The 19,991-nt window shown below is 40.1% G+C and overlaps 1 protein-coding gene across 2 annotated transcripts in view; it reads left to right on the top strand.

Annotated features, from left to right (window-relative positions):
• The window catches only part of LOC141161494 (protein unc-93 homolog A-like), a 223,718-nt gene that overhangs the window by 95,876 nt on the left and 107,851 nt on the right, over positions 1-19,991 (top strand). Inside the window, exons 3-6 of one of the 2 annotated variants that reach the window (XM_073646338.1) lie at positions 6,144-6,325; positions 6,775-7,004; positions 8,868-9,044; positions 17,218-17,429. In XM_073646338.1, the coding sequence (XP_073502439.1) occupies positions 6,144-6,325; positions 6,775-7,004; positions 8,868-9,044; positions 17,218-17,429 (801 nt within the window). The remainder of the gene's footprint in view (positions 1-6,143; positions 6,326-6,774; positions 7,005-8,867; positions 9,045-17,217; positions 17,430-19,991) is intronic. The other variant, XM_073646339.1, reaches the window with a different exon arrangement.

The following is a 19,991-nucleotide window of genomic DNA, read 5'->3' as shown; positions in this document are numbered from 1 at the left end:
GGTCATGTGTGACAATGGCCTGAACCTGGTGGCGGCTCTGAGGCGAGGCGAGCTCACACACGTACCATGCCTGGCCCATGTGTTTAACCTCGTGGTTCAGCGGTTTCTCAAATCCTACACTGAGCTGCCGGATCTGCTTGTTAAAGTACGCCGCCTCTGTGCCCATTTTAGAAAGTCAGCTACAGCTTCCGCCCTTGCTGGTGTGATGTCCCCACGCATTGTAACTCTACACTGCAGATGTTGGGAAGGATTTGTGAGCAGAAGAGGGCAGTTGTTGAGTACCAGCATCAACAAGGCCATCAGTATTCAGTTCAGACTCCACACATAAGACCTCAGGAGTGGTCATGGATTTCATACATATGTACCATCCTCCAAAACTTTGAGGACTCCACCAAGATGGTGAGCGGCAATGACGCCATAATTAGCATCACCATCCCGTTTCTTTGTCATCTGAAATGCTCTCTGCTCACAATCAAAAAGGATGCATTGCAGGCTGAGCACGATGAGATGGTGCAAGGAACAGTACAGGGTGATTGCACACAGCCAAACCTCATCTCATCCCAATGTGGATTGGATGACAATGAGGAAGAGGAGGAGGAGGAGGAAGGAGAGGAGCTAGTTTCATGCACTATAGACAGTACTACATGCACAGCTATCATACCGTCTGTTCAGCGTGAATGGCCAGGGGACAGAGAGGAGGAGGAGGAGGAGGAGAGCATGGTCAGTCATCCTCTTGGTGAGGACACGGAAGTCTTGCCTGTTAGTAGTCTGGCACGCATGGCTGAGTTTATGTTACGCTGCCTTTACCATGACCCTTGTGTTCTCAAAATTTTGGGTGACAGTCATTACTGGTTTGGTGACACTTCTAGACCCACGCTACAAGGAGAACTTTATATCTCTTATTCCAGAGGCGGACAGGTCTACAAAATTGGGGCAGTACCAGAAGGCCCTTGCTGCGGAACTATTAAAAAAATTCCCATCTGAAAACGCTGGCAGCAGAGGGCACACTTCGTTGGACAGCCAAGGAGAACAGGCAAGAGAGACACAACTTCAATCTAGCAGAGGCAGGGGAACACTGTCAAAGTTCTGGGAGAGTTTTTTCAGACCCTCCCATCGCACAGGACCTGAGGCGTGGGGTATTCTCAGAAGGAGTGCAAAGTTTGGGAAGATGATGAGGGAGTACCTTGCCGACCGTACTAACATCCTCCGTGATTCCTCTGTGCCTTATAATTATTGGGTATCCAAGCTGGACACGTGGAATGAACTGGCTCTCTATGCCTTGGAGGTCCTCGCCTGCCCTGCCACCAGCATTTTATCACAGCAGGTTTTTAGTGCCACTGGTGAACTTATAACTGATAAGCGCAACCGCCTGTCAACTGAAAATACTGACAGGCTGACTCTTATAAAATTGTGCAAGGGCTGGATTGGGCCAGACTTCTCAACACCACCGAATGATAGCAGCGTAACATAAACTCAAATCCAGTGTCTTTTCTTGGGAGGTGTATTCCCATGCAGTTTTTCACACCCACACATGGGTATACGCTTCCTGATTTCGTCTATTTTCTCTTGTCCTCCTCCTTCTCCTCATCCTCCACCACCATACCACCAGGGTGACCGTGGTCCATGATGCAACACCCACATAATTTTATTAAAGGGTGTTTATTATGCCCATAAACAAATTTTTTTATACAGTTTGTTCATGTATACCCCCCAGGGGTAAATGTTTGTCAGCCCATACACTTAGTGCATGGGCATTACAAGCATAGGAGGCCCGCTCCTTTCTAATGGGAACAATTTTTTATGAGGCCCTCATCCACGTCTCTTCCAAGGGGCATTGAAGTGCCTCCAAATTTTTGGCAGCCCTTGCATTTACTGCATAGGCCAACACTATGGGAGACTCTCTCCTTTCTAATGGGAATTTGTTGTTACTGTGGCCCTGCTGTGTGTCTTTAAGTTCTTAATGGGGTTTTTCCTAAAATTGGTCAGCCGTTGGACTCACTGCATACCTTATAACTGTATAGCAGACCCTCTCCTTTCTAATGGGAACATGTTGCACTTGTTACTGTGGGCCTGCTCTGTGTGTCTTTAAATTCTTAGTGGGGTTTTTCCCAAATTTTGGCAGCCCTTGCAGTCACAGCATCGGCATTACCACTATAGGAGACCCGCTCCTTTATAATGGGAACATTTTTTTTACTGAGACCCTCCTCTATGTCTCTTCAAAGGAGTATTGGGTTGCGTCCAAATTTTTGACAGCCCTTGCAGTCACTGGATATGCAATAAAAGTTTAGGAGACCCACTTGTTAATAATGGGTACAACAAAGCATAGCCGGCTGATGGTTCTCTAACAATAGCTAGAGCCGACTGCTGGCCTTTTAAGAATAGTAAGGGCCGTCTGATGTCCCTATAAAAACAGGCTTTATGACTTTCCGAGTCTCTCCATCATAAATAAAAAAGGATGTGTCTGATGATGTGTCACTCACCACATTGCCAGATAAGGTTGTAAAATGTTAAAATGACATTTCGCGGTGAATGCATGTGGCTTAAAAAATTACGTAAAAAACCCCCAAAACAATAGGATCTTTCTTTAGTATAAAAAACAGCGTCACCAATTTAACCTCAATGTAATCACATTGTTGAGCTCATGCACCTCCTCCTCCATCTACGGAATGACCACATCAGTCACAAGATGAAAGCACTGCAGCACTGCATTGGCCAAGCGGCAACAGGCTGTGCTGAAGATAACATGCTTAATGCTTAATTGACAAACCGCCCAGCGCTGAAGAGTTGTTGAAAGCTGTAACGCAGCAGCCTGATCTGTGGCTCTCACCGCTGAACATACAGCCTGGCATGGTCGTGTGTGACAAAAGACGGAACCTGGTGACAGAGAAATGACAGACGGGGTAGATACTGTTTCCCTCTTTGCCATTCCTTTCACCGAGCTAAAGAATAGGGCTGTGGTGAAATACAACTCCCACTGAGAAGCTGTTTCAGATTGAAAAACATTGTGCCCACCAGCACTGTATGCATGTGTCTGATGATATGTCACACACCACATGGCCAGATAAGGTTGTAAAATGATAAAATGACATTTCCTGGTGAATGCATTTGTCTTGGTTGAAAGCAATTCAAAAGTGCAAAAACGCATCAAAAAAGCTACGTGTGAACATAGCCCAAGTTGTGGAGGAGTATTTTTGTTTTTGGTTATTTATTTTGCCTTATATACAAGTCATTACCCTGGATAGGATGTTCCTTAACATATTTCCCAAGAAAATCCATTTTGGTTTCGTTTTTGTATGTTTTATTGTGAGTCCCTAAAAGTGGCGTAATACTCTGACCACGTTGCTGATAGCAGTGATCTGGGAGTCAGAGATGCTTCCAGGGGTCTTCTTCATGCTGTTCCCTTGTTATTTGAGCACTGTTCCCATAGATTTGGGCAATTTTTAGGCCCTCTGCAGACCGCCGGGGGGAGCTGCCTGAAAAATGCTCGAGTTTCCCATAAACTTACATTGGGCTCGTTGCTCAGGTCGAGCACCCGAGTATTCCAATTTGCTCGACCCGAGCAACGAGTACCCGAGCACTTTAGTGCTCGCTCATCACTGTTCTTCACTTTTGCACAAAAATACATTAAATAAGGGGAAAATGTATTAAAGAAAAGCAGCTAGCATGCAATAATCAGAGAAGATTGTCATGTGGTGTGGACACCTGCAAAAAAAAAAGCAGTACAAAAATCCAAGCATATATGCCACCTGTGTACGTTTTTGTTGTATTTTTTATGGGTTTACTGGAGAAAAAATATCAATCAGGCCATTTTTTTACACCATTTACACCATAAATAATCTTAACACCAAATGTCTGTTATTTGCTGATTTGTGATGTTTATTATTTTTTAAAAAAATGCATTAAAAATGACATTATTGCAATTGTTTTTCATTATTTTTTAGGAATGTTATAGGAATGGAAAAAAAATCTGACTTATTTTCCCTCTAGAGTACAGGTACACAGAAATACACTGCTATATGCAAATGTATTTCTAGATACCACGGGTCTACAGAAATTTTTTTTTTAGGTGCCAAGGTGTTTTTGAATGGATTTAGGGTATGTGCAGACTATCCAGAGCCAGCTGCGGTCCCGAGGCTGGGAGAAGCCGCAGCCGGCTTCTGCTCATTATGCAAATGAGCACCGGCCTCTTTTTTTTTTCCCCATAGAGATTAGGTCTATGGGGAAAGCCCGCATGTGGACCCGCTGGAGAAATTGACATGCTGCGGTCTGGAAAGACGTATCTGCAGGTGTGCTGCAGACGCATAGTGGACATGGGATTTGTATAATTCCCATCCACTATGCTGTAACATTTGGCCGCTGCGGATTGCACACAGCACACTTGCGCTGTGTGCAATCCACAGTCAACACTGATCGTGTGCACATACCCTTAGGGTATTTTAGGGTGCTAAATTAAAAAATCCCATTACTTTTTCTGAATTGGTTCTAACTTTTGAGATAATTCACCCATGAAAATAATGCATTCCCCCAATGTACTTGTGTATGATAACAAATGCAATAGCTTTTGGTCTTTTTGTCTGTCTTTTGACTCTTATACAGTGTATATTAGGTAATGAAATATCCCATATAATTATTTTGTATTGAAATTTGTATGCTTACAATGTTATAAAAGCGATGTTTTTGAGTCCAGCATTGTACTGTAATTAATGAACTATTACATTTCTCAGAAACTAGAGCCATTCTGGCAAAACCGAAATCATATTCTTAATCAGCACCATAAACTTAATATGAAACCATTCAGACATCGTTGGCACCAAAATCAATGTATACCAGTGTTATCTACCAGTGAGTTCAGAGTCTACAATGCAGCTTTTAGTATGTAAAATCCTTCCCTACTTGTCAGTACAAGCTGTGGCTTGTAGCTTTTGCTGCTGCCTACAATGATACAGGTTGTGGATTCCATTCCCAAGGAATCCAGATCTAAAAAAAAGAACAGGATTGTTGTTAATTGAAAGTGTGTACAGAGCAGAGATACCAGCCTCACCTCCTAGGATGAGCTTCAGAGCAATGAAGATGCTGGAGAGAATACTACCAGTGATCATTACATTACACTGAATCCATTTTATTCACAAACTCTTCTACCATTCAAAAATCCATATTTCAACATTCATGCTCTTATGGTGAAACAGCCCTTTGACTGCCCATGCACCAAATGTGATGCAGTCACTCCCTCCTTTGTATGGGTTTTCCAGTTCTGTGTTCCCATTTTTATAAGAGAGTCAATACTTCCATAGAGTTTTGAAAGTCGACCTGAGAAGCAATAGGGGTACTATTTCAGCCCATTTGAACTCTTGATTTTTACTACCACCAAAGCACAGCCCCATCATAGGTTCGATGTGACAGAGTAACAGAAACCCTATTTCAGCCTGCTTATCCTCCCGATTCATATGATAACGATAATACAGCCCTTTTATCTCATCTGAGAAAGAGCCTCTATATATCAGAAGAACCTGAAAAGATGAACAAACCAAAAAGAGCAGTGTTGTCAGAAATGTTTGCTTTTCTGAACCTATCAGCAATGCAACAGAAATCAAGAACCAAAAGTCAGAATTGCAAAAGTCAGTGCCAAACCAGATTTAGGGCTCTATCACACGTCACAGTTTGTGTGGTGACAGTTTCCACATGTACTGGAGACAGACACACGCAGACCCATTCAAATCTATGGGTCTGCGCACATGTCAGTGTATTTCCACGGACCGTGTGTCCATGTGCTCCATACGCTGACATGTCCGTTTTTTGGTACCGGTTTTCCCGGTAACGGAAATATACAGACGTGTGAAACCAGCCTAAAAAGAGAAAATCTGTTAAGGCCAAAAGCAGATCAAGAAAAGGATACGGACTACTAAATAATTCTAAGAGACATATGTGACTGAAATTAAAGCAAAGAAAAAACAAAAAACAAAGCAAGGAAAGGTATTTTACTGCCTGCAACAGATTTAGAACGAGAGTATTTGTCTGAACCCAATAGGAACCATCAGTGCTCTCAAACATGTAGAGGCAGGGTCATAGACTGAAATACTTTTCATTTGTCATTAATTTTCTTTACCAGAATTACTAAATTTTAATTCTGCTCTTTCTCCTTGCAGAGTAGTCTTAACCCTTCTGGAGGTCTGGGTGTTGTTTCTTTAAGTGTCACATATGGTGGTCAGATCTTTTCTTCAGCAGTTTTTACTCCTTTTGTCATTAGCAAGCTTGGATGTAAATGGACACTTACCATTGTCACCTGCTTTTACATCATCTACACTCTGGCAAACTTTTACCCAAAATGGTAATATTAAACATTTTAAAAACTTGTTTTTTGTGTGCTCATGAGTTCTAATAAAATATATAAAGTATGCAAATTTAGGGGTTGTTAACACAGCATTTGCAATGTGCTGCTGACTCAATCCGGGGTTGCACCGGAGTCACCTAAAGAATTGGATTCAGATATGCCTCTGACAGATCCACTGAATTTATTGAGGCAAACAAGTATAAAATTATTCCATATTCCATATTTATTGGTCTACAAAGGGGTCTATAATGAAAACTATCATTTGCACAAGTCTAAATTATCTTTTGCCCAAAAGTGTGAAGTATTAATTAAGACATAGGCGTCTTCCTCGGATGGTTAATTATACTAACGTGTAAAATGGACAATACTATGTTTATTTTGATATGTACTTATTTACCGGTACTCATTTGTTTGATATGTTTTTTTTGTTTGACTTGATTTTTCAGGTATACCCTAATGCCAGCATCTGTGATGTTGGGTTTAGGGGCAAGTCCCTTCTGGACTGCAAAATGCACATACCTTACAGTAAGTGCAAGGCAACATGCGCAGAAATTTGACAAGAAGGATATGCATGTCATCAACCAATACTTTGGAATCTTTTTCTTTGTCTTTCAATCATCTCGTATTTGGGGAAATGTAATCTCTTCTTTAGTATTAAACTTGGCACAACCAAAAGGTAAGTAACCCTCAGCTTTGAATACTATAGACTGACTTGTTTAGGACCAAGATTAAGATTAATATTAATTGTCAGCTGGTAAAGCACTTACAGTAAATTATTGTGAAAGAGACTAGAACATCAAGAAAACACTTATTTTACAAATATTGATAAAATGATCAATAAAATTTTCTTTTTTTTCCCCATAAAAGACAAAATGTACACATCATTTAAATCAAAACTCCCATAACTTAAAAAGGATCTGTGCTTTCAACAAAATTTGCATTAATTGATAGTACAGGTGATTATTAGAAACTATGTAATTTATCTTCTCAGAGAAATCAGCATCCTTCTCCCCTTATCAGGCACTCCATACCCTACCCCTGCCTACTCAACTTGTCATCCAGTGTGAAAAATCAGCTCAAGTTCATCTTGCTCAGAAGAGACGGACTGCAAGTGTAATGTGACACAGCTCCTTATCCTCTAGGTAGAGGGTATTGGGGAGGAGGAGTGGGGAGCAGGAAAGGGAACAGTAGTATACAGAAAAACAGTGTAGAGCCCTGAAACCAGTGTTTACCTCACATCAGAGCTTTAGTCAGATCAAGACAGATCAGCTCTTTTGTGTAAACTCCTTCATGTTGCTGTAGCATGTGTATGTGAGCTAAAAAGTGAATGAAAAGCAGGCATTCCCCTCTCTGTTCTGTGCTGTCTATGGGAATAATCACTGCAACTCGTCTCCACCCAAATCACACAAAGCTCCAAGTGGATTGCAAATTAGAGATAGAGCATGTGTCAGAAAGAACTGGTGAGAATGCAGGATAAAAGTCACATAAAGGCTAGAAATGGTGTCATGTCTCATGATCACACACAGGACTCCTTATTCTGAAAAATTACTTGAAAGCACAGTTACTCTTTAAATCTGTCAATTAAGGTGAGCATGGAGACTTATACAATTCTGAGCCTTAGGGTTCATTCACATGTCAATTTTTTTCAAGCACTAGAAAAACTGGGTTTCATCAGTGATTTTAGTCAGAGCTTCATCATAGTTTTATCAGAGTTTGATCCAAGTTTGATCCAAGTTAAATCAGTTTTTCTCATACATGTAAAAAAAGAGCCTCACAATGAATTGGGGGTTGAGAGCACTATCAAGGACTTAGCATTCTCTCCAACCCCCAATTCATTATAAACCCCATATAATGTCCTCCACCCTGTTTTTATTATATGTGACTGCTAGTATCCTCTCCTACCACACAATTCATTACAAAGTGCCCTATGACGCAAACACCCATCTCCCCCCCCCACAATCGAGTTTTCTCCAACGTATTAAAAAATAAAATCACTCGCCTCTTTGGACATTCCCCCTCAGCATCACTTTTTTCCTCTTTTTGCCAAGTACTTTCTAAATGACACAGGTGGGGTGCTGACATTATCACACCATGCTCTCCTGTGTCATAGAGGAAGTGCCGGGCAGAAAGTAGGCGGATGGGTTCCTGCAACTCCACTGCAATTTTCTACTGTAGGCAGCAGAGCTGAAGGAAAGCTCCCTGCTTGGCATGCCACTAATGAGAGCAAGCTAGCAATCTACCAATGGGCCCCTAGGAGTCTCTGGTGCGATACAAGAGCCCCCCTACAATTCTGGGTCCTAGTGCAGATGCATCGACTGCACTGGCAAAATTGTCTCTCCCTGTCTCAGTTTGTAGATAAACTGGACATTGAAATAGGAAATAAAAAAACACTAAAATGTGTTAGATATAACTTTATCTTAACATTTTTAATAAAAATTTAATTTTCTTATGATAGATTTACTTTAGAATTGCTCATATATTTCTATTCCATTTTTGTATAAATTGTGGTTATGTAGAATGCATTGTCATTTATTTGTAGAGGAAACTATATGGAATAATACAAACTGTGGTTCAAGTGAAGCCTTATTACTAACTGGGAATTGGAGTCATATAACTGGAAATGTGAATGAACAAATTGGAAACTGGAGTCAGATTTCTACCAGTCCATCACAGCCATCAAAAGATCTAGTTAATATCATTTTAGGAGTGTATGTAGGTAAGATGGTTTTGATCATTTTTATTTTGCTAAAATGACTTGCTATTGTGTAAAATATACAGGTGCATCTCGCTAAATTAGAATATCATCAAAAAGTTAATTAATTTCAGTTCTTCAATACAAAAAGTGAAACTCATATTATATAGAGTCATTAGAAACAGAGTGATCTATTTCAAGTGTTTATTTCTGTTAATGTTGAAGATTATGGCTTACAGTCAATGAAAGCACAAAAGTCATTATCTCAGTAAATTAAAGTAATTAACAAAAACACCTGCAAAGGCTTCCTAAGCATTTAAAAAGCTTCCTTAGTCTGTTTCAGTAGGCCCCACAATCATGGGGAAGACTGCTGACTTGACAAATGTACAGAAAAAGAAGGCAGTCATTGACACACTCCACAAGGTCCCAGAATTCCAATTTTCATTTGGAAATCAAGGTCCCAGAGTCTGGAGAACGAGTGAATAGGCACACAATCCAAGCTGCTTGAGGTCTAGTGTGAATTTTCCACAATCAGTGATGGTTTGGGGAGCCATGTCTTCTGCTGGTGTAGGTCCACTGTGTTTTATCAAGACCAAAGTCAGCGCAGCCGTCTACCAGGAAATTTTAGAGCACTTCATGCTTCCCTCTGCCGTCTAGCTTTTCGGAGATGGACATTTCATTCTCCAGCAGGACTTGCCACCTGTCCACACTGCCAAAAGTACCAATACCTGGTTTAGAAGCAGTGCATGATCTAACTGATTTGTGTCAGTGCAGCATCGACAGGCTATGTTCACACACGTTGGGTTTTTCAGCGTTTTTTGCGGTAGATTTTTATGCAAATTTTCAGCTGCATTTTGCAATACCAGCAAAGTTTATGAGAAACCAGAATTCTCTTTTCACACATCTTGTTTTTTTTTACTGCATATTTTCTGCCTTGGTTGGGTTTTTGAAAAATAGACCATATCACTTCTTTCAGCGTTTTTTCAGCATTTTTTCACCCTTAGGAAGTATGGGTGGTGAAAAAAAACCTGAAAAAATGCATAAAAAACGCAGGTACATTTTTTCAGCTTTTTTTCAGCATGTTTGATGGAAAAATAGAATGGGGTTCTTTTTTTCATAGAACTTTATGTACATGCATAAATAGAGACAGAAGGACAGTGAAAAAAAACGCAGCAAAACCTGCGTTTTTGACGCAGCTGATTTCATGCCAGAGACAGGGTTTTGCTGCAGATTTGTGATGCTGAAAAACCCAACGTGTGTGAACATAGCCTTACAAGCATAGCCATGCTCCTGCATAGCTACGCTTTAGAACTGCGATCAGACTGCAAAAAGTGAAAGTCCCATAGTGAGACTAAGTAAAATGGAAATAAGAAGTAAAAACAAGTTGTAAAAATATTTTTTAAAAAATCACAATATAATAAAAAAAATATTGTACCCATAAATAAATCTTTATGAGAAAAAAAAAATAAAAAAAAGTACACATATTTGGTATTGCCGTTTCCAAAAATGTCACACTAGTTAATCTTCAGTGAGCATCATAACATTTTTTTTTAAAAAAACAAGACAAAAAAATAATGCTTTATCGTCATTCCAGAAAAAGTGGATCAAAACGCAATAAAAAAACGAATGTAAATAAAAATGGTAATGCTGCAAATTTCATCTTGTCCTGCAAAAAACAAGCCACAATACAGCTCAATCGGCGGAAAAATATAAAAGTTATCGCTCTCAAAATAAAGCAATACAAATAAATGTGGAATCGCGGTAATTATACTGACAAGAAAAATAAAGCTTCCTTTTAAATTTTGCCACACGTGGAATGGCATAGAAAAAAAAGCAATAAACAATTCCTGAATTACTGTTTTTTGTTCATTATGCCTCACAAAAATTGGAATAGAAATTGATCAATAATGTCATTTGCCCCGAAAATGGTACTAATAAAAACATCAACTTATCTCGCAAAAACAAGCCGTCACATGACTGTCAACAGCAACATGGAAAAATTATAGCTTTCAAATATAGCTATGCAAAAAATAGTTTTTGCAAAAAAAAGCGTCTTTTAGTGTGTGACTGCAGCCAAATATAAAAACTCAATATAAATCTGGTATCGCTGTAATTACACCAACCCGAAGAATAAAGTCATCAAATCACTTATACCGCATGAGGAATGGCTTAAAAAATAAATAAAACCAATTCTTCACCTGCTGTTGATTTGTTCATTCTGTATCCCAAACATCGCAGTAAGCCTCAGGGCACATTTATCCTGCGCTTTACGCTGATCGCTTACAGCGGGGTTTCCGCATAAATCTCTGAAATACGTGACTGAGAGGGAACCCGCTGCATAAGATTCCCTATTATGAGGCAGATGGAGGCACTGTGGACGCCATCTGACCTGTGATCCAGCATTGACTGTATTTTTAGGCGTCCATAAAAGTGCCGTTGGCCACAGTTTTGTGCACCTCTGAAAAAAAGGACAACACTTAACAGAGGCCAGTAGGAGTCCAAAGTAACTCTGCTGCCTCATTATAGTGAATGGATCCTTTGGGGGTTTCATCTGTATCAAGTCACTAGGAGATTTGGATGGAATCCCCGATATAAGTGCTTAGCATAGAGCACAGGGTAAATATGATCCCAAACGTTATATAAAATGTTTCAATCCAAAAAAAAAGCAAGTCCCACTCAGGTCTGTCATCCACTGCTGCTTGTTTCAGGAAAACACCATTGGAGTCAAAATCATCATTACACTTGAAGATAAATTCCGAAAGAGGTATAATTTCCAAAATGGGGTCACTTGATGGTGGATTATGCTCTTCTAGCTCTTAGGGGCTCTGTTTATGGAGTCCGCAAACTATTCTAGGAAAATCTGCTCTCCAGGAGGCAAAAAGCGATCCATTTCTCCCGAGACTTGCCATATGGCTAAGCAGTACTATACAACCACATATGGAGTATTGCCACATTCAGATGAAATTGTGGGATAAATTTTAACGTCATTCTTACCCACTTCCCAGTGTGAAAATGTCACACGGGTGAGTGTGTAAATCTGGGGCTAAAACAACATTTTGATGGTAAAAAATTAATTATTTTTTCTTCACTGCCCAATAATGTAAAATTCTGTGACATACATGTGGTGTCAATGTGATCACTGCACCCCTAGATGTAATCATTTAGAGGTTTTGTTTGTAAAATGGGTTCACTTTATGGGAGGGTCCTGCTGTTCTGGCACTTCAAGGGCTCTCCCAGTGAATCATGGCACCCGAAAGCCGTAACAGTAAAATCTGTACTAAAATACAGCGCCTCTTCCCTTCTGAGCTTTGCACTGTGCCTGAAAAGTATTTCCCTATTACATGTAGGGTATTGGCACACTGAGAAGAAATTTTTACAACAAATTAAGGTCCATTTTTTCCTGCTAGCCATTAGAAAAATTAAAAACTTGGGGCTAAAACAATATTTTAGTGGTAAAAATGTAATTAATTCTTTCTTCACTGCCCAATAGTATAGAATTATGTGAGGTACATGTGGTGTCAATATGATCACGGCACCCCTAAATTAATTAATTGAGGGGTGTAGTTTGTAAAATGAGGTCACATATGGGGGGTTTCTGCTGTTCTCACACCTCAAGGGCTCTGCCAATGTGACATGGCACCCTCAAACCATTCCAGCAAAATCTGAACTCCATTATGGCACTTCCCTTCTGAGCTTTGCATTGTGCCTCAAAAGTAGTTTTTGACCAGATATGGTGTATCAGTTTACTCAGGAGAAATTGCAGAACAAATTTTGGGGTCCATTTTCTCCTGCTATCCTTGTAAAAATGAAAACATTTGGGGCAAAAACAAAATTTTTGTTTGAAAATATTTTTTTTCATGTTCACAGATCAAATTTGTAAAATTCTGTGAAGCTCCCGGGAGTTCAATTTGCTCACCACATGTCTAAATACTGTTTAGGCACATCAGGGGCTCCCCAAATGCGATATGACACCCAAAGACCATTCCATCAAAGTCTGTGTTCCAAAATGTCACTCCTTCCTTTATGTGCCCTGCCCTGCGCCCAAACAGTAGTTTTCCCCTACATATGGGATCTTGGCATACTCAGCCCCAAATTTTGCATTTTCACAAGAGTAACAGGAAAAACTGCACCCTACAATTTTTTGTGAAATTTCTCCTAAGGTTAAGTGCACATGTAGCGTTTTTGATGTGTTTTCGCGGCATTTCTTTCTCACGGAAATGCATCAAAAACAGTCGGCCAACTATTGCAATGGTAATCCTGATGTGCTGTGCCCATGATGCGGAAATTTCAGCTCAGGATTACCATTGTGGAAAAAAACGCAGCATGTCCATTGTGCCCAGCGTTTCCGGAGCGTTTCCTGCTCACTGACTGTATTAAAACGCAGCAAATCCGCAGGTATAATATTTATACCTGTGGATTTGCTGCACTTCAATTAAAGCCAATGGGTGGTGAAACGCTGCAGAAACACACTGCGGGTGGTACTCGGGTCGGCAGAGGAGGACTAGCGAGTCTGAGGGGAGCAGTACTCTCCTTAGCCAAGCCGGGAACCACTGGCAGTAAAAAATTTTAAAAAAATAAAAAAAATTAAATAAAAACTATTCTCAGCTGTCCGGCGATATCCTCCGGCAATTCTCTCCTCCCAGCTGCCGGCGGTACACTGCAGGGAGTGCGTTCGCTCCCAGCAGTGTACTGCGCTGACAGGACCTGCAGTTACGTGAGCGATCAGCTGATTGCTCACGTGACCTCCCCGTGGGAACATTCTCCAGAATGTTCCCACCAGTACTCGTAGTGAGCTCACCGCGGATGATCAGCTGATAAACCCCAGTGACCTCACTCCAGCAGCATGTACACTGACAGGAGTGATTTTTCACTTCTGTCAGTATACATTGCTGTCTTCTACAGCAGTGTCATCAGTGATTGCTGATGTCACTGCTGTAAAAGTGACCCGGATCGCCGAGGGACAATCGTTGGCGGTAATCGTGGACTACGTCGTGACGGCGGACGGGTGAAGGATATGGTTGTTTGTTATTTTACTTTTTTTTCAGACGATCAAGGGATTCGGGGACTGAGAGATTACATTTTTTTTTTAAACTGTGTGTTTTTTATTTAATTGAAATACTTAATTCTGACTGTGTATTTATTGAAAAAGCGGCGACAACTTTACTACGCGGTTAGTAATGGGGGCATCTTATAGACACCCTCCATTACTAACCTGGGCTTCACATCAGCCGCTAATACAAGGCTGACGTGAACCCCAACCCCATTACCCTACACTCCAACACTGCAGGACAGTGGGAAGAGTGGAGGCTAAGTGCCAGATTTGGTGCATCTTATGGATTCCCCATTTCTGGGACTGTGGAGGGGTGATATTAATAGCCGCGGAGGGGGCTAGTATTCATGGCCCTTCCCTGACTATTAATATAAGCCCGCAGCTGTCTGTTTAGCCTTTTCTGTTTAGATTTTATAGGGGGACCCCACGTAAAAATTTTTCTGGGGTCCCCTGTAATCTAGCCAGTAAAGAAAAACAGCTGTGGGCTGATATTAATAGCCAGGGAACATTGTTGGCTAATGGGCCCTTCCTCGGCTACTAATATCAGCCCCCAGTGGTCAGCTTTCCCTCTGCTGGTATAAAAATGACGTGAGAGCCATGCCATTTTTTTTTTAAATTTTAAGCTCTGTGCCCACAATACGGACATAGCAACGCTTTGGAAGCATATTTTTTGCTGCGTCCAAAATGTTGCATTCTATTGAACGCAGGTAAATCCACATGTGTTCATTGAACCATGCATATTTACCGCATTCAATACATTCTAGTGGTCAAATTTCTGTTGCGGAGACTCGCAACTCCGCAAGAGAATTTGACATGCTGCGGTCCTGAAATGTCAGTGTCCATGGGTGATTCGCAGCCTCTGATGCACGCATAATGGACATGGGATTTCTAGAAATCCCATCCACTATGCTGTAACATCTGGACGCTGCAGGTTTGATGCTGTATAAACACGCAGCATCAAACCTGTATTGGCTCCTGATCGTGGCCACATACCCAAACTCACCAGCAGCATGTCAATTTCTGTAGCAGACACGCTAGTCTCCGCTGCAGATTTTGACAGATTGAAGTGTCATTATATGCAGAGGATTCACATGTACCAACAACAAAAGTGCGGCATTAGAACATCGCATTTTGGACGCAGCAAGAGTTGGCTGCGTCCAAAGCGCTGCTGAGTGCTGATCAGGGGGACATAGTGGCTAACAAAACAGCTGTGAGCTGTTAATAATAGCCAGGTACCATGTTAATGGCACCTTCCTAGGCTAAAATTAGCAGCTTACAGCTGCCCAAGAAATTACATGAATAGAAATGCTAATGAAGATTGAGTGTATGGGATTAGCTGACACATAACTCTTTTGTTTGGTGATGACAAGTTGTCAATCAGACCCTTTCATCACCAAACCTAATTAAAGTAAAGAGTTAAATAAACACACAGACACAGAGTAAACACTTTATTTGAAATACAACAGACACATTATTTAATCATTTAAATTAGCCAATATACTCACCCCAGTTCTGACGGTAATCCAAAAAGCAATGTCCCACCAAATAACTTTATTTATCTCCAAAAGGCATTCATTAATGTACAAAAACGCTTTAAAAAATGCTTTAAAGACACACATAAAAAACGTGTCAAAAACACGCGTTTTTTCCTGCCAAGGAGATGCAGAAATGCTGTGGAAATTTCTGCTTCAAATCCTGAACGTGCGCACATAGCCTAAAATACACTTTTGTTGGAAAAAATTATTTTTTTATTTTCACGGCTCAACGTTCTAAACTTATGTGAAGCACCTGGGGGTTCAAAGTGCTCACTACATATCTGTTGGGTCGATTTTTTCCTGTCACCCTTGCAAAAATAAAAAAAAATTGGGTCAAAAGTAACATTTTTGTGAGAAAAAGTTAAATATTAATTTTTTTTTTGGATTCGAAAAATTCCAGTGAAGTACCTGAAGGGTCAATAATCTTCTTAATGTGGTTTTGAGCACCTTGAGGGGTGCAATTTTTAGAATGGTGTCAATTTAGGATATTTTCTATTATATAGACTCCTTAAAGTCACTTCAAATGTGATGTGGTCCTTGAAAAAGTGGTTTTGTAAATTTTGTTGTAAAAATGAGAAATCACTGGTCAACTTTTAACCCTTGTAACTTTCTAAAAAAAAATAGGTTTCAAAAATTGTGCTGATGTAAAGTAGACATATGGGAAATGTTATTTAAGAACTATTTTGTGTGACATAACCCTCTGATTTAAGGGCATAAAAATTTAAAGTTTGAAAATTGCTAAATTTTCAAATTTTTTTGCCAAATTTCCTTTTTTTCACAAATAATCGCAAGTCATATTGATGAAATTTTGCCACTATCATGAAGCATTATATGTCACAAAAAACAGTCTAAGAATCAGTGGGATCCGTTCACGCGTTCCAGAGTTATTACCTCATAAAATGACATTGGTCAGAATTGTAAAATTTGGCCTGGTAATGAAGGTGCAAACAGACTTGGGTGTAAAGGAATTAAGGGCATTCAAATTAAAAGTTTGAAAACTGAACCATTTAAAAGTTTTCTCCAAATTTCCATTTTTTTCACATATAAACGCAAGTCTTATAGAACAAATTTTACTACTTTCATTAAGTACAATGTGTCATGAACTAAACTGTTCTCAACATTCTCAGAATCAGTGGGATCTGTTGAAGCGTTTCAGAGTTATTAACACTTAAAATGACACTGTTCAGAATTGTAAAATTTGGCCTGGTCATGAAGGTGAAAACAGGCTTGGGGAGTAAAGGGGTTAATGGTGCAGAATGGGAGTGATTTGAACTTTTGTATTTTTTTTTTCTTATTTTAAAAACACTTTTTTTTTTTATTATATTTAATAGTCCCCTCGGGGATGTGCACTGATTACGTAGATATGGAGAAGTGTAGGGTGATGTGAAATAAAGGAAATTACCAGAGTGGTTAGGGTGTAAAAATAGATAGTTAGAAAATACATACTAATTTTGATAGTCTCTGTAAATAGGAGAATTTTGGACTGGACATTTTTAGGTTATGGGAAGGCAAAGAGCTATTTTCTTAGTTACAGTACCATTGATCCAGGAAAAATTTAACCTGTTTACAACTTTATCAACTGTTTTAACTATACATATATTTACATTTGCAGCATGCGGCTTGTTAGCTATGCTACTTATTACCGTATTTCTGGATCCAATTGATCATCAAATTGAAAATAAGAATGCAAGCTACTATGAAAACTTCTGGGACCCATTTCTGGCCACTGTGAAGCATCTTCATGATAGACGCCAGTGCCTCCTAATTCCTTTAACAGTTTATAGTGGAATTATACAGGGGTTCATTTTGAGTGATTACACAAAGGTAAACATCTGTTTTTTATTGTTTGCATTCTTTGTTTTGAAAGCATCAACCCCTACCTGCACCATTAGGTACATCATGGTGATCAGGTAATTTCATTGTATCTTGTACTTTTACAGTTAATTTATGGATTGGGCATAATTGATGGTCCGTAATATCATTTGCGGGTTCTGGTTGTATAACACAGATGACACCGCCCTTTAATGTCCTGAACAAGAGATAATGTAAATCCCATTTGCTTTACCCACTTAGAAACAGTCCTTATCAAATGCTGTACTTAACAGCTTTAACCCCTTAGTGCTGAGCCCGCATTGAACCGGGCACATGTCAGCTGATTCTTACAACTGACATGTGCCCACAACAGCCGCGGATGGAATCGCAATCCACCCTCGGCTGTTAACCAGTTAAATGCAGCTGTCAATCTCTGCCAGCGGAATTTAACATCGCTGCGCCAGAAGCGCGGCTTTAGCCCCGCCCATCGGTGACCCCGTCATGTGATAGTGGGTCACCGATGGTGGGCATGACAACCCGGGGTCTGCAGCAGACCCCTGTGGTTGTCATGTCTCGCTTGCTATGAGCGCCACCTAGTGGTCGGCGTTCATAGCACATGAGTATTTCTGCTACACAGAGGCAATCTGCTCATCGCCTCTGTGTAGCAGAGCTGATCAGACAACTGCAGCTTCTAGTCTCCTATGGAATCATGCAGAAAATGGAGAAAAAATATTTTTAAAAATATGAAAAAAATATATATATATATATATATATATATATATATATAAAAGTTTAAATCATCCCCCTTTACCCCATTCAAAATAAAATAATGAAAAAAAAAACCAACATACACATATTTGATATTGCCGCGTTCAGAATCGCCCGATCTGTCAATATAAAAAATAATTAATCCGATCGGTAAACGGCGTAATGAGAAAAAAATTCTAAACGCCAGAATTACGTTTTTTTGGTTGTCGCAACATTGAAATAAAATGTAATAACGGGCGATCAAAACATCACATCTGCCCCAAAATAGTATCAATAAAAATGTCAGCTCGACCTGCAAAAAATAAGCCCTAACTTGGCACCAGATCCCGAAAAATGGAGACGCTACGAGTCTCAGAAAATGGAGCCATTTTCTTTTTTTTTTTTTTTTTTTAGTAAGCTTTGGATTTTTTTTTCACCACTTAAGTAAAAAATAACCTATATATATATGTCTACGTACTCGTAATGACCTGGAGAATAATAATGGCAGGTCAGTTTTAGTATTCAATGAACGAGGTAAAAAAAAAAAAAGCAACAACTGTGGAATTGCTTTTTTTTTGCAATTTCACCGCACTTGGAATTTTTTTTTCCGTTTTCCAGTATATGATATGGTAAAACCAGTGATGGCGTTTAAAAGTACAACTTTTCCCACAAAAAATAAGCCCTCACATAGCCATATTGACCAAAAAATAAAAAGGCTATGGCTCTGGGAAGAAGGGGAGCAAAAAATGAAAACGCAAAACGGAAAATGCTCCGGTCATTAAGGGGTTAAGCCCTTCACTTCTGTGTAATTTTTTGCTTTTGTGCTTTCTACTTTTCCTCTTTTTCTTATAAAAGCCATACATTTTTTTCTGTCTGCATATCTGTGTAAGGGCTTGTTTCTTGTTTTGCTAGTTTGAAATCTGATTGTCCAGGTAAGTAGGATAATGAAAATACCAAACTTTTATGTTATTTTCATTTAAGTAGTAAAAAAAAACTTCAGAAGTTTGTCAAACAAAAGAAAAATTGGTTTGTGTACTTTGACCCGTAACATTTTTACTTTTTCATTAATTGAGCTATGTGGGTGTCTGGGTCAGCCTCCACCAAGCCAGGGCGTAATGGTGTCCAACTGTCATGGTGGTCTCGCTGGCCGGCAGGCCATCCTTAGCAGAATAAAAAGGGGAAGTTATGGAGGGAATGCAGGATCAGCCCATCTCAATAAGCAATGTCCAGACTTCAGATGCAACCAGAAGAAAAACTTGCTATTACTGGAGCAGTTGATGATGATTACAGCTCTCCACAGTTATTCATTACACTGAGACAACAGTCCCTCATTGTGTGGTGAACCCAGCTCTTTTCCGGTAATGTGTAGCTCTCTCCTCACTCCTGCTGCATATAGCACGATACGTGCACTAAAACTTCTTGTCTCAGCCTGGACCTTTGCACCTTACAGCACCTCAGGCTTACAAGAAAGTACCTCAGCTCTCTTCCCACTGCTGACAACTAAGGATCATATATAGACATCCCACATCTGATCCCTAAATGACATTGGCTGGCAGTTGGGCACTTTTTCAACCGTGCAGGACACTATGTCCCAAGCGGCTGCACAGATTTCACTGTTGTCCCAACAACCACAGAAAAGACACTGGCAGGCCTCCTTGATCTCCAGCATCACCCAATCCCAGGAGTGCAGGGTTGCTTCTCCTGTCATTAGTAGTTCTCCTGCAGGGGCTGCTAGCCACCAGACTTATCAATGACCCTTACACTAATTACATATGTGTGTGTAGCAATGGCTGAAGAGATGGCTTTTCACACCATCAGAGTTCACAG

Source organism: Phyllobates terribilis, unplaced genomic scaffold (assembly GCF_046119375.1).
Source record: "Phyllobates terribilis strain yellow unplaced genomic scaffold, ASM4611937v1 Scaffold_9__5_contigs__length_417890890, whole genome shotgun sequence".
Classification (NCBI taxonomy): Eukaryota; Metazoa; Chordata; class Amphibia; order Anura; family Dendrobatidae; genus Phyllobates; species Phyllobates terribilis.
This window is presented reverse-complemented; position numbering and strand designations above follow the sequence as displayed.